The sequence below is a fragment of the Hesperophylax consimilis genome, chromosome 10, assembly GCF_061612785.1.
Source record: "Hesperophylax consimilis isolate HC1 chromosome 10, BYU_Hcon_1.0, whole genome shotgun sequence".
Taxonomy (NCBI): domain Eukaryota; kingdom Metazoa; phylum Arthropoda; class Insecta; order Trichoptera; family Limnephilidae; genus Hesperophylax; species Hesperophylax consimilis.
This window is the reverse complement of record NC_142845.1, coordinates 8,139,747-8,161,796: the sequence shown is the minus strand read 5'-3', so window position 1 is coordinate 8,161,796 and position 22,050 is coordinate 8,139,747. Positions and strand designations below refer to the sequence as shown.

The window sequence follows — 22,050 nt, the reverse complement described above, 5'->3', positions numbered from 1 at the left end:
GCTCAGTTCGTGGCGTTCGTTCTCTTCGGGTTTTCTGCGTGTACAAGGAGTGATGTGCAAATAGAACTCTCCGTTCCAGGCTAGCGAGAAGAGTGCAGTCTGGCTCGCCGCTCGACAGGTTGCGATAAGTACTGTCAGCAAAGGAACCACTCAAACATACAATATTGCAAACATACGCACGTATTTGATAACCTAGGCACTCAAAATTAAAATTCAAACAACAAATAAACAAAAATAATTCACATTTTTAATTAATGTTTATGAAAAAATTATTTCACTGTCGAATAGTGGCGGGCACATACGAATCGTTCCGTGGGCACCATTGTGCCCGCGGGCACGGGGTTGGGAACCCCTGTACTAGAGATGTGAAAAAACCTTGCATACATTTTGGTTAAAAAAGTTTTCAACATTAAAAATGAGATGCTAGGAAACTGAAAGCAACGCGACTTTATTAAAAGCTTCCGAAATCGATTTAAGATGATAAATGTTGTCATTTTTTTTTTAAGTTTCTGCAATATATTATTTAAGGGCCAATTTTCAATAATTTCTCTATAAACATTTTTGCAAGAACTACGAGTAGGTGTCATGCCTCGAGTGCCGTGATGTTTTAAAAAATTAAAATAAATTTGACCATTTTTTTTAAGAATATTCATTTTATTGAACCAAATAACCACAAGCCTGATGCTAACGAATATATTACGTATAACTGATACTAACCAAAACTTATTTATATTTTTATATATATATAAAAGTTATTCTATTAAATAGTGGTGAATACGAGTAAAATGTTAAACATTATATCTCCTATGAAAACTACATTATGATGCCTCGAGTAAGTTTATCAGACAGGCTCAAGTATCGGGCTCTTTAAATAAACATGAAACAGGCTAGCAAATTCTTCAATAGTAACCAGCTTCTTACCCTTTGCAAATCGCAAGAATTCCCAGTAAATAAAATTGGAAGCCACCTCATGGCTAGAGCCCCACAATACTTGATTCTCTGTAAAGGAATGTGGTCCGTCTGATTTACAATCCGTTGATAACAGACCGATTGCCATCTCTAATGCACAAACGCAATGTGAGCATGCTGACTCTGTTTTACAGGTATTTAAATGGATCCTGCTCTAAGGAACTTACCGAGTTAACGGAATTTGTTTTTCTCCTTTATATAATCCGGACCTCTTCAAAACCCGCATTAATAAATCCATTCCTCCAGCCCCTACTACCCGCCTCTCAACGACGCCTAACCGGGTGGCGACATAACTCCCCTGCCTTAACACTGTACAGACAGGGGCACTATTGTGAGGGGTATAAAAAAATTGAATTTAAATTAAAATGACGCCACAAAATTATTTTTCAGTTTTTGAAGTAATATACAGATATACGTAGGTTGTTCATAAACAACGATGTATTGATTATTGATCCCCATTACTCGAGTAAAAATTAACTTATTTATTACAGATGTGAGATGAGAGACGCTAAACCCAGGGAGTCAATACTAAAGAGCTTAATGGCCACGTTGAAGCAGACTGCGGACCCCTACCAACTGCTCTTACTACCCGCCACTATGTTCATAGGAGCCGAGCAAGCCTTCTTAGCAGCGGAGTTTAACGCCGTAAGTACACATAACGTAAGGTGCTAGCTACCTTACAAAATACTTAATGCTAAGTGGCAGTCTAACCCTTGCCCTAAATTACTTTCGGACCAGCTCCCAATTATTACCGTAAATGTATGGTCGAAATTGTAATTTTTTGTGAATCTTTATTAGAATAACTTTTCATTATATATATACCCATCGATGTAACATATCATTAAAGAAGAAGATAATACTAATAAATCTAAATGAAACACGAAACAAAACAAGACACAGAAAAAATAAAAGGTAATGGTCTCAACTGCAAATCGAACCCAGGATCTCTGTCTTATCGGGACAACACCTCTAACTACTCGGCCATTGGTACCTAATTATTTTAAGTCATTTTTGTCGATGTCATCTTTCAAAATCAGAATTAATAATATCATCCTTAACTAATTTTACCCAAGTTTTTGACTTTTTAAATGATTACAAAGATCTAAAGAAATTGTTTGTAATCTAGAATAGTGTCTCGGAAAAACATATCAGATTTTTATTTATATGGGCCATATATTGTCTTTTTCTAAAAGTATAAATGAATTTTCAATTTTTATTGGAATAACTTATAATAAAATATAATAATTGCCGAGTGGTAAGAGGCATTGTCCCAGTAAGACAGAGATCATGGGTTCGATTCCCAGTTAATATCGTTACCTTTTTTCTGTGTCTTGTTCTGTTTCATGTTCCGTCTATGTCTAAACTTACTAGTATTATCTTCTTCTTCAACTGCATGTTTTTGTTTAAAGTTTTACAAAAAGTGATAAAAGGTAGGCTGTTTTAAAAAACTATATAAAAATTTCGGTTTTTCAAATACGTTCTTTGTAAAGTATACCCTAAAATGGGCCGAATTTTTTTTTGTACGTTGGTCAAAATCCATACCTTTTTCTAAGATGTGGCTTTTTATATTTTCAATAGTAACTCAGAAATGTGAAAAAAGTGCGCGCAAAAAAGGTAGAATAACTTTTTTTAATACTTAATATAATATAACAACTGAATACTATGCCGATCTCATAAATTATGTATATTTTATAAGTTCGGTGATATTTGGGATACTTTTTGTATCTTGTCAGTTTACTATTTCTTTTTTTGTTATTACAGATCTTATATATTTGCTATTTCTTTTCCTTCGTTTTTCTAAGATGTTCCTTTTTATGTTTTCAATTGTAACTGATAACATAATGTAATAAAAAATGCGCGCCTGAAAAATAATACGAGATATAAAGTGATCAAAATTTTTTTAAATATGGATGCCAATTTAATATTGCCAGTATCATGTATCATGGACACTTTATTTAAAGCTCACTTATATTTGAGATGCTTCGTATTTGGATACCATATTTATAATGAATCTCTTCAGTGTTTTCATTCAGTTTATTATGTCCTTTCGTTGTTGATACCTCAGGGTCGATAAAAATATTTTATTAACCGCACGCAGTAATAAATTATTAAGGGTAAACTTTAAATACTTCATAATCTGCCCTTTCATAGATGGTGCTTTAATTATTTAAATTAAATACACTTTTTGCAAGTTATGCTTTAAAATTTTAGGACAAATTATTTGATTACGCCCGTATACACGCAATATGGATATGAATAAATAGTTTTATTCGTATACAAACTTAATTCTTTCAATAATGGCATACGAGTACATTATTATATCGGTGATTCAATCCACGTTTACAATATTGTATCGGTGATTCAATCCACTTTTACAATATTATATCGGTGACTGAATCCACATTTATAATATTATATCGGTAATTCAATCGAATATTTTACTTACAAAACTATTTATTCATATTCATATTGCGTACGTAGAGCGCAAACAAATAATTCGTTTTAAAAATTTAAAGCATAAATTCCCGAAAGTGTATTTCAATAACAAAAAAAATAACGCCATCTAAGAAAGTGCAGATTATATTATATAAATGTCAGTATTGTTCGATCAATATGAAGAACTAACATCCGCAAGTTTTTGTTTCATATTATTATACAAAAATCGAACTGTAATCGCTTGTCATACATAATGTTTTGTGTTCGCCATCTCTGTCGTGAGGGTATTCGGCTACAAACTCATACAATTTAGGCTAAATCATATCAATTTAGGGATTAAACTGGCAGGCATCTGGTGTGTCATCTCATAAATACTTTGCTTAGTATGAAGACGAAAATACGTAGTTGAAACCATAAACTAAAAGGTTCTGTTTCATAATAGTATATTGTGCTAACGTTGCTAGAGCGTGTTCTTGGCTTGAAGAATTTAACTTTCAACGAAGAATCGTTGACTTTGATAATTTGAAATATACTCATTTGCCCTAGCGTATCAATATTCTAACCGTTCCAAGAAAGTGGTATTTAAAGAGATAATCTTGATAATCTCTTAACTCTGGCACAGTTCATCCTTCTCTGAAGTTCCCAAAAATATCTTTCATCAGTTTAAGTAACACATGACCTTCGAGACAAACCTGATCTCTCATTGTAATCTTTATCGTCTGAATCAAATATCTCTTCCAGACTCCGCAATCGAGATGGAAATAAGAACGCTAAGGGTTTTGTTAAGGAAAGTCTCATTTCAAAGATCTTTTCATTTATAAGAAAAGAAGCGTGGAATTGGAACATTTCCTAAGAACCTTCTAGAAAATTGTTTCAGGTATTATATTAAGTAGTAACTTTGTGTTCAAAATATTTTCCTTCTGCCTTCATTACTGTTGGTTGTATTGCGTGTTTTCCAGATACTCTTAATACCAGATCATTATGTTTAAGTTCCACACACAGAATAATAATTATTTGAAAACATTCAAATTCTACCTTATTATGACTTTCATTGTAATATTTTATAGTGGAAAAGTTTTACAAAATTGTGTTCCGAAAGGGTATTTTAAATGTGTTTGTCAATTCGTGATGAAAAACAAATTTACTGAGATCTCATATTTAGCAGATCGAAGGCTGGTATTAAATAAAGAATAATAATGGTTACATTCAACATAATATTAAATTATAAACTTTTTTTCTACCGCGTTAACAAAATTTATTTGGATGTTTCTACTTAAATTTTCTGGCCACGTTTTGTGGTCTTCTGTCAAATATTATGACTTTTTTTAATCTTCTTGATATTTAAGGCAAATTGAGAACCCTTTCGAAAAAATTTTTTCTTCTTATTTTATCCAACAAATCTGAAAACTTTTACAATCCCCCGAAATAATCCCAGTTAATAACGAAACGTTTTACCAAATTCTTTAAACAACAATTAAAAATAAATATTTCTTTAATTCGATGGTTACTCATACATGAATTTATGACATTATTTATTTAAGAAATAATTGCAACGAGTTTTATTGATTTTGAGTACATTTTCCCATCCCAACATTGAAACGCCTTATGTCGGTATAAATTAACCGTTTTTATTTTTAGAAGAAATCCCCGACCGCCTAGAAATAGATTCTAAGTGGGTATCCGGATGTATTCAATCCGGTAACTTTAACCCCAAACCTAGCCTCAACCCTCAACCCTCAACTATCCGTTACCTCTTGTTAACCCCCGTGCGGTAATCCGCCACCGGAGGTAACTAAATAACAAATCGAACTTTGAACTATTAAGTAACCCTGCGCTTGCGGGTGTATCCATTGGTTTAACATTTTTTTGGGGATGTAAAATTAGTATTCGTATATATACACATTGCCCATACACATTAGCAGCCTGACTAATAAAAACACTTCCCAACACTCCCAACCGTTACGGTTTTTTAGTACCACATTGAATAAATACTATACTATTCAATATCTATTTAAAATCATTACTTCTAAAAAAAATCTGTAACTGGCTGCTAAAGAACGGACAACGCCGTATTTTAGCAGACTAACACATGAGGTTCCCTTCTTGAAAAAGTTCGGTTATTTTTGACTTAATATTTTTTAATTGACCGTTACCGCGTGACTTTAACAAGAATTCCACGAAAGTGATATTATTTAAGGAGCCTTATGTGAGATGGGCTTGGGTACCACCACCCCGGGAACCATTTATTGGATAACCAAAACCTCTGCCATAGGTCACTCCAATTGCACGGCTACGTTTAATGTCTCAGCAGGGGTTCCGGGTTCACCGGGTGAGATGTGTTCAGGATGCGCCTACCCACCAGCTGCGTGGCTGTGTTGGGGACTGGTTTGGCGACACTTTTTGACCTCTCCAACTGGTGTCTCAACTTTAGGGATGTATTCATATATCCGTCACTTTTGGACATACTGAACCCTAGATTCCTACCCAGTCGTCATACCTTTTATTTTCTCAGAAGTTCCTTTCCTTCGTTTCCTTAAAAAATACCTTCCATCCCAAAAGATGACATAGGTCCTAAGGGAAATTATTTTCTTCGGGGCATCTATGTGGGTGGAGTTAATGTTAAAAAAATGTGCATATAAATCAAATAAATCAATGTTTATGTTGCGCAAATAATGAATCCATTTTTTTGTTATTCTCTGAGAATTATTATTATATGTTTTGAATACTTTTTCATTATATAAACGCGATAAAAAGAAAAGTGATAATTTTCTTGCAGATTCTCTAAACAAAATAATGTATTTTTAAAATTTCGTATTCTTTCGAATAAAAAATATATTTGGTTTTTCATTCAAATTTTTTCATGTTTCAAATCAAAATATTACAATTCCTAAAAATTCAAGTATATTTCAAATACAAAAATCTAAAATGCAGTTTTATGTATTTTCTAAAAGAAGATACTCACGTTTAAAATACCTTGAAGATTTTCCGAAATTCGATGAGAAATTTCAAGTTTATATAATAGAAAAACTATGGCTGCAAAATAATTTATGTATATGACCACTAAATGTCAGTTTATTAGACCGTGTATGTAGGATTTTACATGCATGGTTTTTTATCAATTGTAAAACATATTCATCACGTTTTTTAGTAAGGCTAGTAAGTATACTGATTTCAGAGATTTTATTTATTTTCCTGAATCGATAAAAATCATTATTAATTTTTTATTGGTAAAAGGTTTTTTTTTACTCCATCTCTCGAAAATCATTGAACCAGCAAAAATGTTTTTTTTTCCAGTTTTTACAAATCCATATGGCTAGTGAATCATAGATTCCATGTTCACATTCTCCCTTGATGTTCCCACATTATGTGTATTTTTTTTGTAAGGTACCTTGATTCGATAGCTCTTGAAAAACTTTAGCGTCTGTGTCGGGTGCAAATTGATCGATATACGGGAACGGGAATAGGAATTTGAGGATGCCACCAGAATTAAGAAAAAGTCCTACCTTGTACTGGTATCTCCTTACAGCCTCCGTGGTAGCACCAGCCGCACACAGTATTAATCTATTTCCGTTACTTATCGACCACGAAAGAAATGTCCATTGAAATGTATGACCCGAGACGCGTATCGGTAGGTGGTAGAAATTGTACTAGCGCGCGCCGGTCAGACAAAATCCCTATCTCCCGATGGCAAGGTGGGAACAATAGGATGTACGTAATAAAATAATTATAATTTATTAGCGTTATGCCCGAACATACCTCATAAAATACATTCTGTGTAACGTCAACTTATTAATAAAAAAATATGGAATTAAAAATTTTAATTTGTGAATTTTGCACTGCGAAGTGTTCGCTTCCTTATGTTAAAAGCATAAGATTGGTGTAATGCTTTCGATGTCAACCTGTGAAGCTGTGGATCAATCCCAGGAATGAATGAACCGGGCATTCATTGAAACACTTCTTCAGTGGTCTGCATCGCATCACGTTCACACATCGCCTACTCTTTAATGCTCCACCTAAGCATCTTGTGGGCAGAGTGGTTTCATAAGCATTTTATTTAGCTGATGGAAGATCAGATTTTCTGAGAAATTTTCTGAAAAAATATCAAAAATACTCGGTTTTCGGAATCGGTTTTCTGTGATGTTCGTTTTTTGCCAGAAATTATTATTCACATTTCTTGGAATTTAAGTGTTATTTTCAAAGTTTAAACGCAGAGAAGCAATTAAGTAGATACCTACCTGAACTATACTTTTTTGCTGAATAACATTTTGTGGCCGTTTTAATAATTGGAAATATAATATCCCGTGATTTGTCATGGGTCTGGGCTAGTAATCTTGTAATATTTGTGATTCAGTAGAGGATGCTGTTTATTACATCAAATCATGCAAACCTTAGTAATTAATTTAAACAATGTGAAAATTAATGAACTGCCACTATCTACTGTTAGTAATATTAAATGAAATTCCTATTATCTATCCTTCTCGCTGACCTGATTGTAATACAATAATACGCTTGATGAACTTGGTCTTTGTGTTCTAATATATTTCACTCGGAAACCAGTGCATTGTGTTGAAGTGAATTAATTATTATGTAATCCTGAAAGGCCTTCAATAATGGTGATAATAATTTTTTGCATATATGCAACTTGTGCACTCGTGACATTAACAATTATTATTCAAATGTTATTAGAACAAGACACAAAAGTTTTAAAATATTAGTTTTCTCAAAAATTCGAATTTGTAAATTTTTAATTTTTATTTAGGAAGGTATATAATACACATAAAAGGGAAAAAAATTCTCTGGGCCTATGCTATCTTTGTTGACGGCTGTTTGAAAAGTATTTTTAAAATTATCGTAAAATAATCTCTTATTATCAAATTCTTTTTTATCCGCGATCGGCATCCATCTGTGTGAGTTTTGGTCCAAACTATATGTAAATAATTTCAATTTTCTGACTTCACAACCTAATCTATTTCTTTTTTTTTTTTACTTTCTCATAAATTTATTAAATCAATGTCATTTTTGTTACATATTTAAATAATTAATTTCAATTCGTAAATATTTAAATGCTTGCAGTTTTTTGTTTCGAAAAGCATTTGGTTCCAACACATATCCAATGTATTCCAATATTCATCTCATGATGGGGGAAATAATTTTAACGATCTCTTATCTTGGCAGTAGTTGTTATACCTACTATTATTGAGTTGTGGCGTTAATCTGAATCTTGCCTGTGAAATTACGTTGTAAAAATTCTTTTGATATAAATATGTTCACAAAACACCTCACGAAAGCATTTTCATGAAAATAAAATCCCTCAAGCAAGCTTATAACTCAAGTTCGAGCAAAATTACTACCAACTTAAAACTTCTTTCAAGCAATTCCGAATCGTACACGAGTAAGCGGTAAAAAACTACAAATTGTATAATGGTTAAGTAGAACCGAAGTCTGAGCACGTTCTATAAGTACTATTAATGAAGAATATCTGTACATTGTTTAGATGGAAATGTTAACAAATTCTAAAGGTGAGAACGAAGGGAAGAACTAATTGTACAGCTGTTGGCTATAAGGTCTGAGTATCTACATTTGGTTGATTGCTCACCCTAATGAAGGTTGTCTTGAACCTTAACTTAGAAGATTAGATAAAGTTGCTAAGGAATTTCTATTTCATTGTGAATTTCACAGACAGAGCTACGTATTCCTGCCACGATAATTCGAAACACAAGACTGGGAGTAACGCGAAGCCTAGAAATTTATTTTAAATATATACTTATTAACTAAATACTTGTTTTGTCTTTCTCGTGTTAAAAAAATTACAAACATTTTGGAATTGTGAATAACTTGACAATCAATTGAATTATAATATCCTATTTTTATATGCGGGAAAATGAAACTTGAGAAAAATCTTGGAGTAGATCTAAACTACTTTTAGGTAGCTGACAAATTGAATCTACGACGTGTGTATGGAGCCTGGTGCATTTTCCTTTCAGCTACTTACTACCGGTGCTCTATTTTTATTTATTTTTTAGTTTATTGGGTAAACAAACAGTATTCAGAATTTTATAAAAATAATTACATGTTTCATTAACCAGTGAAGTTTCCACATAAAATTCATGTTGCGTACAGAAAAAAAAACACATAAATAACTGTCACTTTATTACTCTACATGTAAAAGTATTACGATGCATTAATTAACTTATTGAAGGCAATATTAGCGATTCTTAAACGAAAATTTGAAACATAAAAAAGATACCGTCACACCGCACGGCGCCCCGGCAAGGTGAGAGTTTTCTGTTTCAAATTTTCGTTTAAAAATCGCTAATATTGTCTTCAATTATTAAATATTAATTAACTAGTTTTTTCGGTTTAGCCCCTCATTTGTTTTCTTGCAGGTAAATATTAATTCGATTATTGCATTGGTGCTTTTCAACGAAGAAAAAAATCTGAATAGAGCAAATGGTGAATGTAACGTTTTCAGTACTCTTTTTCACTTAAATTGAAGTTTTAAAGCTTTTTTTAGTACGCAGTTATTTAAATGATGAACTTCTGAAAAGAAATATCGATACAAATTTCATGATGTGCGTTGAAAATAAAACATTATTTTTTGCGAAACGTTTCTTGGGGGAATTAATAACAAATTATTTATATTCAGGAATAAGATTATTTTTTTAATTAATTAAAAATATATTTACTTTATTTGAGGAAAAGATTTAAAAATCTAATGTTTGAATTTGTATAGCTTAGCGGACTGAAATACATGGGTGCCATATTCTTTTTTTTACATTTTTTTTTTATTTTTTTTTTATTTAGTAGCTATATTATACATTTTTGTAAAAATTTTATAAGAATATGTATATAAAAAATAGATGTTGATTATATTCATAGTCCTCCTCACTAGGAGATCCTGTGCTGAGGGGGACTAGGTTTTGGATAAGTTATTCAGCGACTTCTATGGTATGACTCCATGTTTTGGGTAAGGGTTTCCAGAAACTTCTACGACGATGTTTTAAATATGCTAGTAAGTTCTTTTTCCGGTTATTCCTTAAGCCAAGATTTAATGTTCTTAATGCAGTTGTTTTTTGTTTTGATTTGTTTGATACTAAGTGGGAGTTTGTTATATACCTTTACTGCTAAAAATTCAGAGCTTCTTTGTCCAAAGGTAGAGTTACACTTTGGTATAGTTAGTATCTCTGTTTGTTTGGCTCTGGTATTATGAGTATGTGAGGTGTTTTCCTGAGAATTATTTTTGAGGTGTTGTACCAAAATGTTTTTGGCATAGATTTTCTGTATGCTTGGAACGTCAAATTGTTTAAAAATTTCTGTTGTTGATGTCCTTATGGGAACCTTTAGTATGGTCTTTATGATGCAATTCTGAGTTACCTTCAGCTGTTTTATATGTTTTGATACTGCTGAGCCCCATCCTATTATTCCATATTCCAATTTGGAGTGGCATAAAGCATAGTAAACTCTCTTTAAATCCCTAGCTGACAAAATGTTCCGTAAGTTTTTGAAAATACATATTTTAAAACATTATTTGATAATGTGGTTCTCACTGAGATTGGGTTCCCGTCCTGAGGCCCCCATTTTACAATTTAATAATATTTGAAGAGAGTGAAATAAAATAAAAATGAGATGAAATGAAATAAAATACAATAATAGAGGCGAAATTATTTTTTTTTTTCAAATCATTATTTTTTTTATCGTACTTTCTATGAGGAACAGCCGTACATAATGATTTGTGTATTGTAATGGTGTTTTGTATTACCTACATGTTTTATGTATATTATTTTACATTACAAAAATTGCCTTTTTTTGTTTTTTCATCTTTTAATTTTGTATCCGAAATGTTTTTTGTTTCCCTCGCTTTTTATATCGAGCGAAAGTACTTCAAACATGTTGAATGTTTGGTCTGTGACAGTTCTTCACGTTTTTTAAGTATTATCTTAGAAGATGCGATTTCCATATGACCGAGAGCTGAGTTTGGTGCTCCTTCCCAAACAATGATTTTATTTTACATTATAGATCGACAAACTGCAAAGTATGTTGTTTTCAATTGTGTTAGTTTATACATGTTTCCTTTGTTCAGGAAAGTGTGTATGGTTTTGTTTCACCCACCTTGCCTTACCTATATATAACATTTCACACTTTTTCCAACAAATTTGAACTACTAGAATACATTCATCGTTCAGTGATAGTCGTTTTTATGTATATACATTACGGAATTGATAATACTCGAGCTATATTATCTGAGTTTCCCAATTCTCTCAGTAACCTCTCATATAACCTATCAATAACCTTTCATATAAATAGAATGGAACACACTGATAATACTCGTTTCGCGTTAAATGAAGGACCTAAGCATATTGTTAGCGTATTGTACCTAAGCATATTGACTACGAGATAACCTAATTACTTAAATACCTTCTGAACAATTGTAAGACCAAATATTATGTTGAATTCTTGGTATACTAAATGAAATAGTTTATCTGAGACTATTAGTATTTCTAATTCTAATACAAACAATTTCTAACTAAGTATATAGAACAGGGGTATGGGATCTATGTTTTGCTGTAGCAGATATACTAGGATAAAAATAATGCCAACTCAATATTTTAAGTGTGTGGCAACATTTGATCTATAATACCCTAGTATTTATATACAAGTTAAAAAATAAAATATTACCAAATCATAATATGTTAAAAAGTGTAAGTATTAATAATACAGTCCAAAGAGAAGCTGCAACTATTTTAGGCTTCCTAAGACAAAATTCTCGCCAACACACAACAATATTTATTATGAAGGTTTCAAAATGTTCAATGAACTCCATTTTAATATTACGGAAGCCTTGCAGTTCTTCGTGGGTTATGTCTCAATGTCATAGAGTTCAAATATATCTACGTAGGTAATGGAATATTTTAATAGTAGAATTATAATAGATGTACACTAGATATAAAATATTACATTTATAACTATATAAAATATGATTAATGTATATACCTTTATAAATTTACAGTTTCTACATATTATATTATCTTATATCACCTTATAATTATAATTTCACCTCTTATACATATACATATTTGTTATTCTTGTTAGATATAATCATTAATGACCTAGTTCTTGGTTGATATTCAAATCGTTTTATTTTTATTATTTCGATTATAAATTGTTTTTCATGTTGATTGTATTTGTGCGTTATATGAATGTTTGCATAATATGTACGTGTAGTTATGTATACATATATGATATATGTACATATTACAATCTACCTTAAACTAACCAAGTATTCTAAGATTTTTTTAATATAACAAAAAGCACCCATTCACAAACTACTAAAAAAATGTTTATCGGGACTTGTCCAGAGTTAAGTGAATAAATAAATAAACGTTATAACCTATTAATCTCATCAATGAAATACTAGTAATGCGTACGTTCTGTAAGATATATTTACAAAAATTACCATTCTGTGACTGAAGAATCTATTCTTTGGCTAATTATTTAGATTAAAAACAGTATAAGGGCGGGGATACTATAAAGATAATCTATATTCTGAAAATTACCTTTTCAACAAACGATGTTAGGAGAATTCTGGTAGTTTAAAAACCTCTGGCATTAAAAACTGTTATTCCAAAATTGTCTGTGATTCTTCGAGTTTTACAAAAAAATAGCTTGTATAATGTTTAGCACGTCATTAAAGGAATTAATATTATAATTACATTAGGCAATGAATAATTAAATTTCTCTAGTGGGAAACGAAACATTCCAAATATAATTATGAGGCCTACTGTTATCTAATTTACAGCTTATGAACCTTGCTTTCGTGGACTTTTATTACAGAAAACTTTTTAACCGATGATCGTGCTCGAAAATAGTTTTAAATCTCTTAATAGTTAGTTTGGAAGAATTTTTTAGCAATAATCGTCGGATCCCTTGTAAGAACCATTTTTCGTAGATTGGCGTGTGGTTCACATTCTGGAGAGGGCAAATACTAAACTTTAAATAATTTTGGTTTTCACTGAAAAATATTTTTTATTTGTTTTGTGAATTCTGCCCAATAGTTAAAACTGTCCGGAGCCAGTGGGATTATGACATCACGAATACGATTATGTTATTAGTTTGAAAATTGTAGGAAGCGAAAGGTAAAGCAAAAGACGAAGGCTGGGAGCTACCTGGTACCTGGCTATTCTTAGTGTTGTTAATGTGGTCATCTGGTCACCTGTTCATAGAACCTATCACTAACCCCAGGTAGATGGCACTATGCCATCCCCAATAAAATCGCTTACATTTATCTGAAAGCCCGGTAGTTGAATTGGCCATAAAGGACCTCGATTGTGGAAAGCACGCTCACCTGACTTAAAACCTTTCGTTGTTTTTGCTCTCGGATTTATTTAATCCGAGGTTTACTGCTGAAGAATCAGAAACCTATCCGATCTTAGAAATCGTTGAACTTTTGCTGTAAAGATAACACTTAAAATGCCCGGTCATGTATTCCGCATTCTGCTGGTGCGCTCATATCTGATTTCAAAATAAATTTAACAGTAATTGAGTTGTTTTAATATTAAAATAAGTAAATCCTTTATTCTCTCAAAATTAGAACCAATCAAATTTTAAAATCAATGATATGTTGTGGATGTTTGTTCCTTGCATCTACTACTCTATTTGCAAGGAAGTGTTTCCGATGATTGGATGCAAAGAGTGTTGTTATTTTTTCTTTCAGTGTCAACGAAGATTTATATTTTTGTTGATGAAATTTTTAAATTCTCAATCACCTCTTTCTCTTCTTTTTTTAAGGTTGGTAATCTTAGTTACTTGAGTATATCTTCATATTGCCGATATTTCAAAGCTCTTGGTATTATGGTAATTTGTTCTGTATTATCTCTATTAGATTTAAATCTTTCGTAAAATGTGGACTCCACATGTGTTCATATTTAAATTTTTCTTTTCGTTTAAGCATTTTAAAAAGTACTTCTTTATTTTTGTATGAAGTTTCCATCGGTATTTTACAAAGTTTTCTTATCGAAGTATTAATGCAACATCTAAAATTTTTTTTGTAATTAGCTTACAATCAAAGTCAGTACATATTTAATTTGTTTTCTGTAACATAACAGACGTACGTAATGACTATTTTATTTAATTTCTATAACATCACGGACGTATCTATAATTAATAAAATAAAATACTTTTTTGTTTTAAAACCACGATATTTATTAATTTAAGAACCGACCGGTTTCGCTTTACTTAAGCATCATCAGGGTACAAATTAATACTATGTATTAATTTGTACCCTGTATTAATGTATTAATTTGTACTATGTATTAATTTGTACCCTGATGATGCTTAAGTAAAGCGAAACCGGTCGGTTCTTAAATTAATAAATATCGTGGTTTTAAAACAAAAAAGTATTTTATTTTATTAAATATGTCAAACCACAAAGTGATTGCTTTCTACAATAGTATCTATAATTATTTATTTTGTTTTCTGTAATTTACGTCCGTACCCATAACTATTTATTGCAGTTTTAATTTTGTTTTCTGTAACCTCACGGACGTACCTTTTATTGTGTGTAACAAAATAAGTTTATTCGTTACTAAAATAATGTTGATAAACAAAATAAAGAAGCAAGCAAACAAACTAAATATATAAAGAAAGGCGTCTGTGGCGGGCGGCATGGCTTTGTTTTTCGTAAAAGTCTACGTTATTATTCAAAGATAGATGAAATTTAGTACAAACGACCTTTTTATTTAAGAAAAAGTTGACCGTTTACATAAGATTTCAAACAACCGCCCGCCGCCTCTTCTCTCACCCCCTTAACTATTTTTATGGAACATTTTTTTTATTTCTTGAAAAGTGCTAAGCATATCTACTTACCAGCAACCTATAAGTTTTAAAGCAAAATTTCAATCACTGTATGAAATTACGCACATATGACGTTCAAAATTTGAGAAAAATGACTACATCTGATTTCTAAAAACTCTGCGTGAAGCCCGGTCTTATGTATGAAATAGAAACAGACACAAAACAGAAAAGATACGGTTACCACCGAGACTACTAAGTATTATATTAACATTGCAACAAAGCTTCATTAAGCTATTTTTAATTTTAAAAAGTAAGATATCCTATTAATCACTGAAATTAAATCAAGTACCCAAATTTTAATAAATTCAAAGGGACAGAGAAAAAACTATTTTATTTATATTAGTATGTTAAAATATAAAACTTTCTGTGTACTATTTTTGGATTAAATATCTGTGTCAAACTTTTTGTATGTTATTATTTTTATTATGTTTTTTTTGCTATACCGCCTTGATTTCATTTTAGTTTTTGTTTATTTTTATTATTTATTATCATTCAAACCTGATAAACTACTTACGTAACTATCAAAAACATTTAAGATAATAACACAACACGTGCCTTTTCAAACGTTACATGTGTAGAATAATGATGATGATAGATTAACAATTAGATCAATGAATTAAACTAACATGATAGTAGTACATTTAGCAACCACCCATCTTTAATTTTGAGTAAATCTTTTGTTTATTGTAAACTCTTTCCTTGTAAAAGGAATCGAACAATATAACATGTTGACTTACAATATCATACAATAGTAATATTCCTCTAGCAGGTAAAACATTAATAATATTTGTATAACTTGTAGACTTGTATAATATTATAGTGTTACTTCTGTACAAATTGGTATATTTACAGATTAATACTTTTCTATTGGAGTTTAGGTATAAGATTATATTTTATCCAATTTAAAAAATAGAAGTACCTAAACGTGTAACAATACTTTCTCGTTCACACCCCATACGGTATCCTTATCTACAAATGGAGGTCATTGTAGATCGCTAAATGGACATACAGTTCACAGTTCACCAATCAGTGGCTCGCCCTTCTACTAATTACCGAAGAATCTAACGCCAGCAGCCTGTAAAACCGAGTGCACGGCCTTGAACCGAGTAAAGATTACGATCCGGTCGTAAGATATAATATTGGTAGCGAGATGTGTCGTCCCTTTCAGTAAAGTTGAAGAGTTCCTAGAGGAATTATTTGTCTTTCCTTTAAAGTCGGAGATAGCGCGCCGTATCGCCTTTGCCGCAACCTTTGTTATATTTGCTAAAACTTTTTTTAACGTTTTACATTAGAGCCCGACGTGGGGCTATGATAACACTGGTATAAAATCTTGCTATAAGTGTTCATATCTATGATTATTTCTTATGTTTTGCAAAATTAATTACTACCGAAACACTGTAGAAGAAGAATAATAATAATAATGATAACATAACGTCGTGATGAACTTTCAACCCGATCGATATCTGCACTCGAGAAAGCTTCGCGCTCAAAATTATTTAATCCATTTTGTAATTGCGCTTAAACCGTTTCTTCTCAGCGTAAGTTCGCTGAGCGCCGAAAAGCTCGAGTCTTCGCAATGGTGGTTTTCTTGGAAAGCTTATTGTCAATTAGATTACCCCTAGATCAATGGCTATGGGATGCATTGAGACTATACGGAGCAAAGGGTTGTACCTACTATTAATAAGGAATATCGGAGAACACATAACGTTATGTGTGCATATACTTTAATGTGAAATCAACAACAACTTTATTTTATTGTTAATGAAAATATATTCTCAAATTTAGTCATTAACTATAAAAACTAAAATAAAAAATAAGTCGTGATATATCGAATATGTATTATGCAATTTTAAATACAGTTGAAAATAAAACATACGTTTTATTTTGAACTGTATTCAAAATAAAACATTTGTTTTATTTTGAGTACAGTTCAAAGTAAAACATGTCTTTTATTTTGAATAAAATTCAAAGTAAAACATATGTTTCATTTTAAACTGCAGAATATTTCGAAATACAGTTCAAAATAAAACATGTGTTTTTTTAATTTTATTTATTGTTTTTATTTTAGTAATTTATACATTTAAGTTTACAAATGACTAATTAATTATTACCTACATACAAATATACTATTTTTTTTCTTGCTTGATGTGGCTCTTACACAACATCTTGAACTTTTCAATTGGGGCAGACTTAAGGTTTTCCGGCAGCGCGTTATAGTATTTCATCCCTTTATATAATATACTATTCTGGGTATTCGCTTTGTCCTTCTTTGGTAGCCTGATTTGATTGTACGTCCTAGTTTTATGTTTGTGTATGTCGTTGTTGTATACAATTTTATTCGAAAAATATTTGGGTAGCAGGTTGTTTACAATTTTGTGTTAAAATATCATCGTGTTCAAGGTCAATATCTGTTTCACCGTTAGCCAATTTAGTTCGTTTAACGTTTTATTTACTTTTGAATACCTATTTCGTCTGAGTATTGTTCTCATTGCCCTATTTTGGAGAATTTGAAATTTATTTTGCTCTCGGTCGTTACACAGGAAAATGATAGTTGAGCAGTAATTAAAATGTGGAGCAATAATGGAGTTATAAATGGTGATTGCAGTTTTTTTGGACAGTTTTTGGCGAATTCTTCCAAAAAAAGATATTTTTTTTCCAATTTTCTTTTGGGTATATTCCGCATGTTTGTTAAAGTTCAGTTTGGAATCTATTATAACTCCCAAGTATTTTATATTGGTAATATTTTCAATAATTTCACCATCAATTTTGATTTTGCTTTCACTGGATGTCTTCTTATAACCAATTACCATACATTTTGTTTTTTTTTGTATTTAATTTAAGCTTATTTATTTTTAGCCATCTTGATACATTATCTAGTTCATTATTTAAAATATTTATTAGTTCTTCATAGTTTTCTCCAATTATATATATAAGTGTATCATCGGCAAATAGTCGTACTTTGCATTTTCAAAATATTTTCACAATGTCATTAATATAGAGTATGAACAATAGAGGTCCAAGGACTGATCCCTGTTTTATAACACGTATTAATCACATAACATATGTTTTACAGATCAAAATAAATATATGTTTTATTTTGAATACAGTTCAAAGTAAAACATATTTTAAATCTATATAGTAATTTTTGTTATTTGTTTTTGGGGTGTTATGCCGTGTTGCGCTAACTCCTTCTTTAGCCAACGTTTCGGACAGCATTGCAGTGTCCATCATCAGGGCAGATGTGTTATTTGAGATTCTGGTGAAATGTGAGCTTATGTATGAGGATGTGATACCGTATTGTCAGCTCCAACCCTCTTAGCTGACATTAAAGTATATTTTTTTTATAGTGGTTTTCTTCGTTTAACTCTGGTGTATCCGTTAATTACCGGTACAAGAACTATTGAGCTTAGCTCCATTGTCTCAATCGAATTTCAATGGCCTCCATAATCAGCCGTGATCTATAAGTTTTGGGTCTCTCCAGAACTTCAGGAACAAATCCAAAGTAATGCCCGGTGTCAATCAAATGCTCGGCAATTGCCGATTTGTCAGGGTGGCCGAGATTACACGCTCTGAAGTGTTCTGAAATCCTTTTCGAAATAGTCCGCTCTGTCTGGCCTACATAGACCTTTTCACATCCGGAACAGCTGAGTTTATACACTCCATCTGTTTCCAGAGGAAACTTAGTATTTGCAGACCTCAGTAGGTCTTGTATTTTGGTCGTTGTTCCGAAGACAGTCTTGATACTTTCCTTTCTCAATAGCCTGGCAATTCTGTCTGTCACATTGTGCACATAAGGCAAAAAGGCACAGCCTTTCGACTTTTGTTCAATTCTGTCTTCGTTTGATGCAGATTTGGCTCTTATGATATGCCTTGTCTGACTTGCTGGGTAACCGTTACGCTCCAGTGCATCGGTCAGCTTTGTAAGTTCCGCTCCGATTTTATGTTCTTCACATAGTCTGGTCGCTCGGGTTTTTCTATATAGTAATGTTTATTTTGTGTTTTCCGAAAATTTCTAATTATTCTAATACTTCATAAATTCCAGTCCAGTACCTCATGTTTATGGGAGGAGTAAGTATATTCAAAAATAAAATATTACTTAAAAGGCGATGTCAAAAGAATATTCAAATACCTATTAATAAACTACAAACGTAATTCAACATAAATCAATATTCAAATTAACTACGATAATTCAATATACAAAATTTTAGATAATTAAAGTTTTTCCTTTCAATGCTAGATAATATTAAAAAATATATATATGTATATATGCAAAATATATTTATAGATTAAGTAAATGTATATGATGGGTACAATCTACGTTTACTTAATTTCAGGGAGTTCATTTTTTATAGAATCGTTCTTATTTTAAAGTTTCAGTTACAATAATTTTGTTGTTGGACAATAATATAATTTTACCATCTCACACCTAAATACAAATAGTGTTGCTGAACCGTGGTCGTTTTTACCATAAATAATACATACACGCGAAGACTGCTTTAGAAATGTTGTTTTTTAGTGAAATATATTCCCGTTTTACTTAGTAAAATACTGTCAAATGATCATAAAATATTATTATCGGTTCGTTGGTGTCTTTTTTATTACCTTAAATCATTTGCAAAAGTTATCGCGAAGTATAAGACAAGTAATGAAAATCATTCGTTTTCATTTCGAACTCTGTGCGCTCGTTTATCATTTTGTTTTACAGGCACCGTAGTAAGCAAAAGCACTAAGTACGAAAGTCGAGTTTTATTATTCTACTGTTTACGAGGCCAGTTCATTCATTAGAAGCTAAATTTTATTGAAAATTCGTTTCACTGTTTTATTGCCTCACAAAATGATGAAAACAATGTTAATAATTACTTTAAAGACAATTTCAGCAAAACCAAAGCGAATTCATCCTTCAAGATAATGAGGATAATACATAATAATAACTAAATTACCTGATTTTTTGTAGCTCCATTGCTCATTATGTAAAGCTAAAAAAATGCGTTGAGATAGCAAATTAATGAAATTTGCGTTGAGATAGCAAATTAAATTTGCGTTGAGGTAGCAAATGAATTTTGTATTGAGATAGCAGATGAAATTTTCGTTGAGATAGCAAATGAATTTTGTGTTGAGATAGCAAATGAAATTTGCGTTGAGATAGCAAATACAAATTGAAAAATCTTTCCTGACAACGGAATTCACCGCCAAAGAGTTTTTGCTGCAGCATTCTCTCAATACTGCACAAAAATTCCAAGCGTTCCCAACTATGCGGATCCAGTAGAATTATGGCACCCCAATGGAGGAGTTTTTTTTCTATACTCAACATACATTATGTCGGATGTCTTTTTTCTATTGCTTCATACCTAAGCGAGTAAAGTAAAGAAATATTTTTAATTTCTTCTTCAAATTTTGCAAATTCACTTTGTGGCACCATTTTATTAATAAAATAATTAAAACACTTTGTTTTTACCACGATAATCTTTATTTTTTATATAAAGTCAACATGTTTCGAGAACGATGTTCTCTTCATCAGGACAATGAATGTACTAAAAACTAAATTGTCAAGTATATAGAGACAGGTGTGGGTAGAAAAGGAAGTAGTGTGGGGGGGGGTTGATCTTTTTAACTTTACTATTTATTTATATGAAAAGTTAGCATTGCATCATTATAATAATATGAATAATTTACATACTTTTAAAGTGATTCTGATTCGAGGTTTGTTTGCTAATTTTACGATCAATTATTATTTTTGCGATTTAATATTTACGAATAATATATTAAATAACACTACTTTATATTAGTAGAAGCGAAAAGTCGTACAGCATTGTCATTAAGTTGAATCAAATGTTTGTTTGAAAAATAATGCGTATTAAAAATGGAGTTGAAGGTAAAAGTTAAGCTAGCGTAGAGTAGACGGTTGTGAAGAAGTAAATACGGGTGAAGTGAAGTCACAAGCCAAAACCGCGTGAAATAAAGCTTTCGGTTGTAATTTGAAATTTGAATATTCAAAACGTAGTTGAAAGACTATTCCTAGCGTAAAAAAATTGTTTGTGTATTCCAGTTTGTAGTTTTTTAAGTTTGCAAATGCCACTTTACCGAGATTTCGCTACTGATTCCACTTCTGAACATAATTTTTGATGCGAATTCAAAATTTAAATCCTTTTGGCCCCATAGTTCCTGAGAAAACGGCTTCCAAAGTTCGAACCCAAGTCTTGCATTTGTGCCAGTATAACTAATGTTTTTGTTGCATTTCCGTTCAACATCATAGTTCCAGAGAATACGGCTTCCAAAGTTTGAACCCAAGTCTTGCATTTGTGCCACTATAACTAATGTTTTTTTTGCATTTCCGTTCAACATCATAGTTCCAGAGAATACGGCTTCCAAAGTTTGAACCCAAGTCTTGCATTTGTGCCAGTATAACTAATGTTTTTGTTGCATTTCCGTTCAACATCATAGTTCCAGAGAATACGGCTTCCAAAGTTTGAACCCAAGTCTTGCATTTGTGCCACTATAACTAATGTTTTTTTTGCATTTCCGTTCAACATCATAGTTCCAGAGAATACGGCTTCCAAAGTTCGAACCCAAGTCTTGCATTTGTGCCAGTATAACTAATGTTTTTGTTGCATTTCCGTTCAACATCATAGTTCCAGAAAATACGGCTTCCAAAGTTTGAACCCAAGTCTTGCATTTGTGCCACTATAACTAATGTTTTTTTTGCATTTCCGTTCAACATCATAGTTCCAGAGAATACGGCTTCCAAAGTTTGAACCCAAGTCTTGCATTTGTGCCACTATAACTAATGTTTTTGTT

At 31.5% G+C, this 22,050-nt stretch overlaps 1 protein-coding gene across 2 annotated transcripts in view; it reads left to right on the top strand.

Annotated features, from left to right (window-relative positions):
- LOC149420247 (UNC93-like protein) overlaps positions 1-22,050 on the top strand; it is a 265,802-nt gene that overhangs the window by 155,707 nt on the left and 88,045 nt on the right. For both annotated transcript variants that reach the window (XR_016302721.1, XM_089636549.1), the window contains exon 7: positions 1,461-1,614. Coding sequence is in view for 1 of the 2 variants with exons in the window: in XM_089636549.1 (XP_089492675.1) it covers positions 1,461-1,614 (154 nt within the window). In the remaining variant the exon portion in view is untranslated. The remainder of the gene's footprint in view (positions 1-1,460; positions 1,615-22,050) is intronic.